At 46.5% G+C, this 9,995-nt stretch overlaps 1 protein-coding gene across 3 annotated transcripts in view; it reads left to right on the top strand.

The window, feature by feature from the left end:
* Positions 1–4,367: 4,367 nt before the first annotated feature.
* KIT (v-kit Hardy-Zuckerman 4 feline sarcoma viral oncogene homolog) overlaps positions 4,368–9,995 on the top strand; it is an 80,747-nt gene continuing 75,119 nt past the window's right edge. For 2 of the 3 annotated variants that reach the window (XM_012724221.1, XM_004681288.2), the window contains exon 1: positions 4,374–4,486. In XM_012724221.1, coding sequence (XP_012579675.1) covers positions 4,420–4,486 — 67 coding nt within the window. In that variant the 5' untranslated portion in view covers positions 4,374–4,419. Of the gene's footprint in view, positions 4,487–9,995 lie in introns of all 3 variants that reach the window. The other variant, XM_004681289.2, reaches the window with a different exon arrangement.

Raw genomic sequence — 9,995 nt, 5'->3', positions numbered from 1 at the left:
GCCCAATCACCTTCTACAGAACTACTGAGGTCGAGGCCCATAGTTCTTCCAAACAAACCTCCCACTCCTCACTCTTATTCTCAGCTCCCTGGACTTAACTGAAGTCGCCACTGTACCTATGAATCATAGTAACAGAATCCTTACTATTTTTTTGACCTCTTTCAAATTATCCTTCTCTGAACTTCTCCACTATCTTTCCAAACTGTATATGTTATCACAGCTTAAAGTCTTTTTGTGGCTTTTCATAGCTCAGAGGATGATGTTCAAATTTCTTGGCATCTTTGGTTCTCTTTATTGCTGTGGCCTTCCCCCTTCCAATATACTTCAGACCCTAACTCCCCTCCCCTGTGACACTTCTGTGGTTCTTCATGAACTCTCATGCCCCAGGCTCTTTGCACACATACTTCTACTGCTTAAAAGTCCCCCTCTGGCTGCTTTGCTGTCCTCTCCTCCTGATTCCTCAGAATCTAATTACAAGCTCTCAGGGAGGTCTTATGGGATCACTATACAATATGATTTAGGGGCTCCTCTGTGTTCAAACATCTTCCTGTGCGTAGCTCAGTTGGTGTGCCTATGCCAACTGAATCTCTGAGCCTCTGTGTACTTCTCTTCTTTTACTGTAAATCCCATGGAGGCAGCATCTGTGTCTTCTCTAACTTTACTCTCCTGGAACCAAAGTATTGCACATCTGGCACACAGAAGATGTTCAACAAATATGGAATGGAAGCTTGAATCAAGAGCATGTCTTGTTTTCTTTCATTCCCACAAACTTCTAGGTGGTGGTTGTTAGTATAATGACTATCAATAAGGATTATCTATTTCTTTCAGTTTATGGAGAAAAGTCTCACACATATTTACTGGAAAAACAAGGTTAGTTAAGTAGCAAACTTGAAAAGGACTATGCCCTTCCTGTACTAATCTGGGTTCTAGGAATCTATCCTAAATAAATAATCAGAGGCCATAATTTGTTCACTGAGATTTTCTCTGCCAACTAATTTGACAGTAAAACAACAACAAAAACCTGGGAAAAATAGAGAAATTATTAAATATCCAGAATTAAGTCATATCTATATATAAACATTATACAGCCATTATACATTATATTTACAAATAATTTTTAATGATCCAGGACAGTGTTTATTATGATGAGTGAAAAAATTGGATAGAAAGCTAGCAAATATAAAAATCTTTACAATATAAAACTTTACAATAAGCAGAGAGGAAAGAAAAACATTTGAAAGAAACATACCAAAATGAACTCTAGTAATTATATCTTGGGTGATTTTTTGGGTGTTTTTTTTTCTTCTTTTTCTTTATTACTTATAATAAGCATCTTTACTTTTACCATCTGAAATATAGACAGTTTTCAAGTTAGAGACTTGGTGGATGTGAGACTGTGGTGAAGATTTTGTTCTACATGGGCAGTATCATTTCTCCTTCTTCTGGTAAGACTACCTCAATTTTTCTTTTCATTGGGGACACATTCCTCTCAGGCTTAGCCCTTGCGCTGCAGGTGGTATATATTCCCACACCTCACTCCAGTATTGGGTATGTCACCCAGACCTGGCTGATTATCATACTTCCTCTGTTGATGGCTGGTTCTGGGTGGGCATGTGACTTAGAGGAGGTAGGTGCTATCTTAGCAGATGTTTACGGAGGCAAAAAAGCTCTGCTTAGACTGGCACTAATGGGCAGGATAGGCAAGCAACACAGCAAAGTATTGCCAGAAGTATGGAGATGGAGAAAATGCTTGTGTATACACACACACACACACAAACACACACCACCTTCAAGTCCTGCTGATTTTAATTCTGGGATATAGGAATGTCTGGAATAATACCCCACTTATAAGACCTAATAATGTGCTTGTCATTTTCAGCTGGATTTCTACAAGTTGCCCTAAACAGTCCTCCCTAATACAGTGAGGAAAATGATAAAATATATAAAGTATAATTCATGAAGGGTCCCAGGGTTCCACAAACAGTATAGAACTGTACATGTCACCTGAGAGTCAACATTTCCGTCACTGCAAATGTTTCGGTGGACGTGGTCTGTAGCATAATTCATTCCCCTGGATGTTCACTCAGAGCATCTTTGTCTGCCTCCTCAGAGCACAGAGCTGGTAGGGGGTATCACTAAAAATAGCTAATAACCCTAAGGGCAGAAGGACTGCAGGATCTCTACTGTGCTTGGCATTAATTCTTTAATTGCAGTCTGAGATTTGGGGATGCTCAGGGGAGGGACTGGAGCAAGGGAGCACAGAGGTGTTCAGGGGAGAGGTTGTTTTCCCATCAGGAAAGAATGATTTCAATGTTCTAGCAACCAATGTGGCCACCCTGGAGTGCACTAGCTGAATACATGCCCTATCAACTGCTATCATAGTTTCTTACTTGGGTGTCTATCTTCCCTCCCGACCACAATTGTTTTTCAGGCAGGGGACCTTTACCTTACTGATATTTGTAGGTCTTGTGCCTACCTAGCTGCTCAATATATGTTTTTTTTGAATGATGAACATGAATGACAGCCTGACATTGTATAATTCCCTATTCTGAATTTTTTTTCTGATAGAAGTTTCCTGCTAGAATTAAATTGCAATATGTTCTCTTTTCACCCTCTCTTCTGAAGACTTATTATCCTCTCCAATATCAGTTGATTGAAGAAGAAAATTGTAAATTTTCTCTTTCTGGCATAATGTTGATATTTTAACACACAGTGGTTTTTTTTCCCCTCACTACAAAATGGGTTTTAGAAATAAATCAAGATCTCACAAAATTTATGATTGCTTTGAGTGGTATCTTTTATCTCTGTCCTCCTGAGAATAAGATGTGGTCCAATTGCTCAGAGATGCTTGAATTTCAGTTCTCCCATGGTTGCATAACTTGAACCATTAGCTAGGACACTGCGGGGTGAGGGGGTGGGGTGGGTGGAGGGGGGGTTGTTCTATCCAGGCTCCACCATAAGCACTGTGGCTCATATCTGTCCATCAAAATAGTATTCCAGGACCTGGGAGCCCCGCCTCTCTGCACAGTGGACATTTAATAACTGCTTGTTGAATGTAGAAATAAGTTTAAAGGGAGGCAAGTGCACTTACTGATCTAGAATAATTAAGTGATTAGCTTTAAAAATCATTTTTCTTAAACCAACTTTGGGTCCCATCAACATCACACAGGAGAATTTTTAATATTAAATGAAATGGGGAGGGGAGCTAATTCATTATTAATTATGGATCACTTCCTCTCTATTAGCTGTGAGATCTTGGGCCACCTTGAGAACGAAAATACTCATCTATCCTGCCCTACCTACAAATCTGTTATTGTGAGCCTAAATAATATTCAGTATGAGGGAAATTATAAAAAGCTATACAGATACTGTTGTTACCTTGGGTAAAGCATTTCCTAGGCTGTGGAACCTGGCTAGGTTCCAGAATGATGTTGCTCCTCATACTGCCTAGGGCGGCTATGAGGAACTCGGCTTGTAACCGTCCTTTGATAGAGAGGCAGAAACACCGTGAAGTGAAGAGGCAAAAATCGCCCAGAGGGCTTAGCACAATGATTTAGACGCAAGTGGGTTTCAAAACCTAGGCTTCTAGAGCAAACTTCTGGAAACTCATCTCTCCCAACTCCAAAGCCCCTATCTGCACAAAAGTCTCAGCAGGGGCTCATTGGGCGGAGGCCTCGTCGACCAATAGAAACCAACTGTGTTATTACAGGTTTAAGAGCAGGTGGAGAAACTGAGCATAAAGAATTGGCTACACCCGAGCTCAGCCTGTTACCGCGGTGCCAGGCGCCAGCTCGGCCCTCCTCAACTAGTAAGAATGGAGAAGAACGTCAGGGCCCAATTTCTAACCCTCTTTCCCCCTCAATTTCCGTCTCCCCACCTCCTTCACCTCCCGCGGCGTCCAGCCTGCTCCCTCCCGAGCATGCCCGAGGAGCGGGCGGCGGACCTTTATTGTCTGGGAGCACCTGCCAGGTGGCGGGCCCGTGCCCTCCTGTGCGCGGGTGCCCGGCTTCACAAAGCGTGCGGGTAGCACCACCCTCGCCCCGGAACCGCCTCCGGCGAACCCACCACAACACTGGGGAGGCGAGGTAGAAAGGTGCAGCGGCTCCGGGGTCGCGAGCTGCCGGCGGTGGTCGGCGCGCCCTCCGCTGCCCCGCGGGCTCCGCACCCCCGGGATTAGCACGTCGAAGGAGCAGGGGTCAGACACCGCCCGCCGGGAGCGAGCCCCGGGCGGGAGGGAGCGGGGGGGGAGGCGTGGAGGGGCTCCGGGGAGGGGCGTGGCCGGCGCGCAGGGGGAGGGAGCTGGAGGAGGGGCTGCAGCTCGGCGCTCGCGGCTCTGGGGGCTCGGCTTTGCCGCGCTCGGTGCACTCGGGCGAGAGCTGGAACGCGGCACGGAGCTCGGATCTCAGCGCAGCCACCGCGATGAGAGGCGCTCGCGGCGCCTGGGATTTTCTCGGCGTCCTGTTCCTCCTGCTCCGCGTCCAGACAGGTGGGAGAGTGTGACGGGCATTCGGGCCGCGCTCCCCGTTGCAGCCGGGGTCCCCCAGTGCTCGAACACGCCGGGGTGTGTCCGAAGCGCTGGCTGCTGGCTGCTGGCCTCCAGTCCCCATGTGTTTCAGCCTCCGGGAAGATTCGAGGCGTCCCCGCGACTCTCCTGAGCCCTGCCCCGCTCACCTGCGCTTGGAGCCCTTGCCGCTATTTGGGGGTGGAGGGCGCTGAGCTAGGGGGCTGCCTGGGATGTGGGTGGTGCGGGTTCTGAGGCTTGAGCGAGGTGCAGGCTGGTGGGAGAGGGCTGCCTGCGAGTTTTGGGTTGCTTTTGCGGAGGGTGCGTTCGGGCAGGGGCGGCGATCCGGTTTAGCAACCAAAGCATTATCTAGGCGAGTGAGGCGCGGTCGCTGCTTCCTTTTGTTAAAAGTTGTGCTTGTGCGACCGACACACCGGAGCACTGACCTACCGGGTCTCAGCGCGCCTAGGGTAAAGTTGGAGAGCCTTTTCTTTGCTCTCCGGTCGCTGCCTTCCAACCACGGGCGCTCTTTGTGCCTCCGAACTGGGGACAGACCCGCTGCGGTCTCCGCTCTAGGCGCCTTCCGCGGCTTGAGGCGAAGGCTGCGGCTCCCCCATCTCCCCTGCTTATGCTGCTTCATGGAGAGCGACTGCGTGCGGCTCTGGGGCTGGACCCCCAAAACCTGGAGGTGGTGGCGACAGGAACAACTTGGGCAGGTCGTGTGGAAAGCGGCCGCTAGGTTGCAGACTTTTTGCTTTTGTAAATCCCGTGCCAAAGGCTCGCCCCTTAGCCGAGGTGCTGTTTCTTTCCTGCCACGCGCCTCGGAGCGACTGGTGACGGCGTTTTCTGTGTGCTCCCCGGGGACGTAGAGACCGCGCGCAGGGACATTTCGGTCCGGGACCGCACCTCCTGCGCCCAGCCGAAACGCCCGGCTAGGCGGTGAGAGGGCTGCAAACCCTTGGAATCGGTGCCTAAGACCAGTAAACGCAGGTCCCTCATTTTCTTTGGATATTTTGAAATTCACAATATCCCCCTCCCACGTCAGAGCTCTGTACTTGAAGCCTGAGGTCGGGGTGGAAGGAGTGGTGGAACTTTCTGCAGCGCTCACTTGGATCTTTAAGCAGTTGTGAAAATCCTGTTCTATCTGCGCGGGAACTTGGGTGTTGGGGTGGAGGATATGCCGACTTCTGGGCCCCCTCAAAAGAGTCCTATCCCCTTTTTTAGCGTGTGCGGGTCGCCCTGCTAAGTCCTGAAGCTCCGCTGCTCTCCTCCTTGTTTTTAAAACAGGCATACACACACAACGCCCTGGAGGGGGTTCCTGGTGATGTAAGGATGTAAGGATAGAAAGTGAGTCTGAGTTGAATTTCCAGGGCTTGAAAGCAAGCACCGCCGTGAACTATTGTAAGACTTTAACGACGACTGGTCAGTTTTTACAAAAGTGCCCAAGCAGCTAACCCCCTCCTGAGCTATTGTGAGGGCTTTCCTGGGGGGGCGAGGCAGGAGGGCGAGACCTTGCCTCTAGACCCTTCTGAGTGTGGCATTCCTTGTGGGATTTGTCTGAGCTTCAGTGACATCTTTGGCACTTACCTACAGGATAATGGCGGTCTGTAATTTCAGTTCAGGTATGTCAGCCTACCAGGGGAGAGGGCACTGGAAAGGCAGCCCCACACACTATTACCCTCTTTAAAAATGAAATCAATCAATCAATCACTTCCTTCATCATCATGATTATCCTGCTTCAGCCAGTACAAAGGGAATTCTAAGGTCTGTAGTGAGTGACAAAGCCTTGCCCTGCCCTCCTGGTTCTTCCTTTCTCAGCCTTTGATTAGCTGTGTGCCCTTGGGCAGGTCATTTAAATACTGGGGAGCCCTATTTCCTTATGAGGACAATGAAGCAACTTTTGAAGGATCCCGTAGGTCCAAAATTTTCCTCTTTCTGTGTTCAGAGCTCAGACTATACTTTACCTCAACTCTTTCTCAGTTTCTGTTCACCTCCTTGATAGTCCAATGGATGCCTCTCCTGGTCTGCTGTGCACCTTGCATGGGCGTATGATTCATGCCACCTTCTCCATGCACACAATTTCACCTACAGTTTCCCTTTGAGAATGAGGAGGTGCCAGTTCTCTAGGGAAAACTTCCTCTCCACTCCACTTCCCCCACTTCCCCTGCACTCCCCCTTCCCCATTTACAAATTCTGTGCCTAGTAGGATGAACTTACAAGAAATAGTGAATCATGCCTTCCCCTTGTTCCTGCAGGTGTGAGGCTAGAGAGTCATTCTCAGCAGCTGGACAGAGAACCTTCTGGATTATTATACTGTTGGAAATAATATGATGGTCTTATATTCCTTGATAGCTATTCTGGTTTTCCCACCCATGCACATATTATTCTCAGGCTTTATAAGGCATGCACACTGTGCTATTACAACATGCTATTGCTAATGTGCCTAAAATTTCATATTATGTGTGTTGTAAGTTGTAGTTTCACTTTCGTTGGAAACTGCATCAGAATGGGGTCTTTACCTCACATTTCCCATCCTTTCAGCAGTCCTTGGTATTATTATTACTATGGCTCATTCCTGCCATTTTATAGCTGGAGAAACTGCTGAGGGTAAGGTACTTTCCCAGAATAATCCAGGATGAAGCCTGGCATGGGCTCCCCATATGTCCAAATGTATATTCCCACGACTTGTCAGAATTGTAAAGTGAGATTCATTTGGAAATATTTAATGAATACTTAATGTAAACCAGGTTTGGTTGGAAGTTTGGGGAATAATGCATAGCTAAAGACATTACTATCCCTATTTGGGTGAGGAAAAAAAAAACAAAACCAAAAAACCTAACCTTGCTTGCCTTGTGATGTCTAAAGTGTTCTCAATTTGAGGTAATCACTAAGGAGAGTCATTAAATTACAACTTCCCTGGAGGTGCAGAGGCACTTGACCTTGTGGTAAAGGCCTATAGATGTTAGCTGTCCTATTCCAGCTAGTTCCTCAGAAATAAAGATAAGCAGTTCAAATTCAACTGACTTTAAGTCAGTTGAAAATTTTTCCATCCCCTACTCAGAAGATAAAAATGGTCTCAACATCACTAGATACTTGGGGCATGTTTGTGAAAGAGAACATCCCCCCACCCCCCAATGAGAAATTGGCCATTTACCCTCTGGAGCTGGATGAGCTATGATGGCCCCATGCAGCCTTTCTTCTTCCAAGCCAATTCTTGTAGGAATGTGCCGAGCATATCCTGGGCTTCCCTGGAAGTGTTTATGGACAGATGTTGGACTGATGAATTTTGTTGACAGCCAGAAGCTGACCGAAGTATTTTGACTCATTTCCTCAAGTCTCTCTCGCTGATTAAAGGACATCAGGAAATGAGCTGTGCTGTTGTGAGCTGAGTTCTTGAGGTTGGACACACCTGGGACCCCTCAATGCCATGTTCAAGACCACAGCAGCATTTTCTTCTGAATGAATTTTAGTTTAATGGTCAAAGGCTAGGACTTGGGACTTTAATTTGCTGCCTTCATATGTGATAACTTTAAAAAAGTTTGAAAGATACTTGAAGGAATCTTAGGCAAAGTTTCATATGCAGTTTCTAGAACCTGAGTAGATATTTATGACTGCACACCCACAGCGAAGAGGGCCAGGCAAGCCCAGTGCATATCCTTGTTGAAAGGATTTGTGAGTAAGCCTGACTAGCAGCTGTGATTTCTGACATTTGGGACAGGAGACAGTTCATCTTTGACTTAAGACTCTTCATAAGAGCACTTGTAAACTGATAGCCCAGGGATGTGTTTTGTTTGGCACTTTAGAAAAAGAGGTAATAGTGAATAATCTGGAGAATTTATATCACGATCTAGGTATCTCTGGTCTCTTTAAGCATTGATATCTGGGCCCTCCCTGGTGGCACAGCGGGTTAAAGCACAGCACTGAGAAGCTAAAGCAACTTCAGCTTGAGTTTGATCCTAGCCCAGGTGATCCACATGGCGCGGCAGACTTCTCCTGACCTGCCCGCTGCTCCCCTCAGCAGCGTACTTCACCAATCTGCCTGTTCTGCTCCCTACTCTGTCTCTGGGGAATCCTCTCACCACCCCTGCACCTCTGCCCTGTACCCCAGTTCTGTATGCACAAATAAATACATTCTTAAAAAAATGGGTTTCTTTGGCTAGTTTAGATGGCATCTGTATTCCTCAGGTTGCTCTAGGCAATACCCTCAGTTCTACCAACCTTTAGTAGGTTGGCATTTAACCTTGGGCCTGTGCAGGCAGATGCACTAAGGTACCTAGTAGAAGGAGCACAGGCCAGAGGCGTGAAGGACAGACAGCTGACTCCATGGTTAACTTTGTGCCTTTGGAGTTGCCTAACCTTGCTGAGTTTTCCTTTTTACCCTAGCTTTGCTAGCTGTATTTCTGGACACATTGCTTAATCTTTCTGTGCCAGTAAATGTGTTGTTACATATAATGTTTTTAGCCTGGCACATGTAGTACAAATTTGATACTTGTCAGCCATACTTAACCTGTAAAATAAGAATCATTATGATCCCTAAAGTGGGAATAACGCCTTTTCTAATATGCTTGCCTGAAAAGCTAGAAAGAGATTGTCATAAAGTTTCTTGGCTCAGGGCCTGGGCAGCTAGCAATTGAGAAAACTCAGAGTATGTAGAATTGGACTATTTCTCTTTATAATTCTTGCAAGTACCAATAAGTGCTAACTTGACAGCCTTTAAAAGCAAATAATTTTTTTTTCCTTGAGTTTTAAATAGTTTTTGATAGAACTGTTGGGAATCTGTAGTCTTAGAGATTGAACAGCTCTTTGGCCTTTTTTATTCCCCAGGAGGAAAAAAAAAATCTCAGACGACTTTTCCAACAAAACATTTATACCTGCTAATTTTTCCATTTATCTTACGCTTTAGTCTTCATGCTTACATTTTGGTCATGACACATTTTTGTTAAATATCTTCCAGTGCACACTTTTCTGACAGCTAGGTATTCAACATTTTTGCAGAATTTAAGGTTTAAGGGAAATTGTTATTCAGGGCATGAAGCTTCAGACTTAAGAGATTGGCTTCTGAAATTGGTCACCGGGGTTTTCATCCAGTTCTGCCGTTTCCTGGGTGTGCCGTTTGCTCCAGATCTGGAGAAAGATCTTTTATCCTGTCCTCATGCTTCGTTTCCTTGTCTGTAAAATGGGGCTGGAGGCACGGGGCTCCTGGTAGGCGTGAGGGAGAGAGATTGCCCAGGCAGGTTGCTCAGCACCTGGCCCCTCTGTGAATCCACTCTGCGGCTGGTTTTATGTTCCTCTTGCAGCTTTGTCTCTTAGGAGAAAATTTGGAAGTGCTTTATAACGTGATTATGTGGATTTTCTTTGGGTATTATGATAAAATGTCTTCTTTTTTTTTTTTAAAGGTTTATTTATTTATTCATACAGAACTGGGGTACAGGCCAGAGATGCGGAGGGTGAGAGGATTCACCAGAGACAGAACGGGGAGCAGAACAGGCAGATC

The sequence above is a fragment of the Condylura cristata genome, unplaced genomic scaffold (assembly GCF_000260355.1).
Source record: "Condylura cristata isolate star-nosed mole 26May11 unplaced genomic scaffold, ConCri1.0 scaffold00012, whole genome shotgun sequence".
NCBI classification, from domain to species: domain Eukaryota; kingdom Metazoa; phylum Chordata; class Mammalia; order Eulipotyphla; family Talpidae; genus Condylura; species Condylura cristata.
Note: the sequence above shows the minus strand (reverse complement) of the source record. Positions and strands in the feature narration are given on the sequence as shown.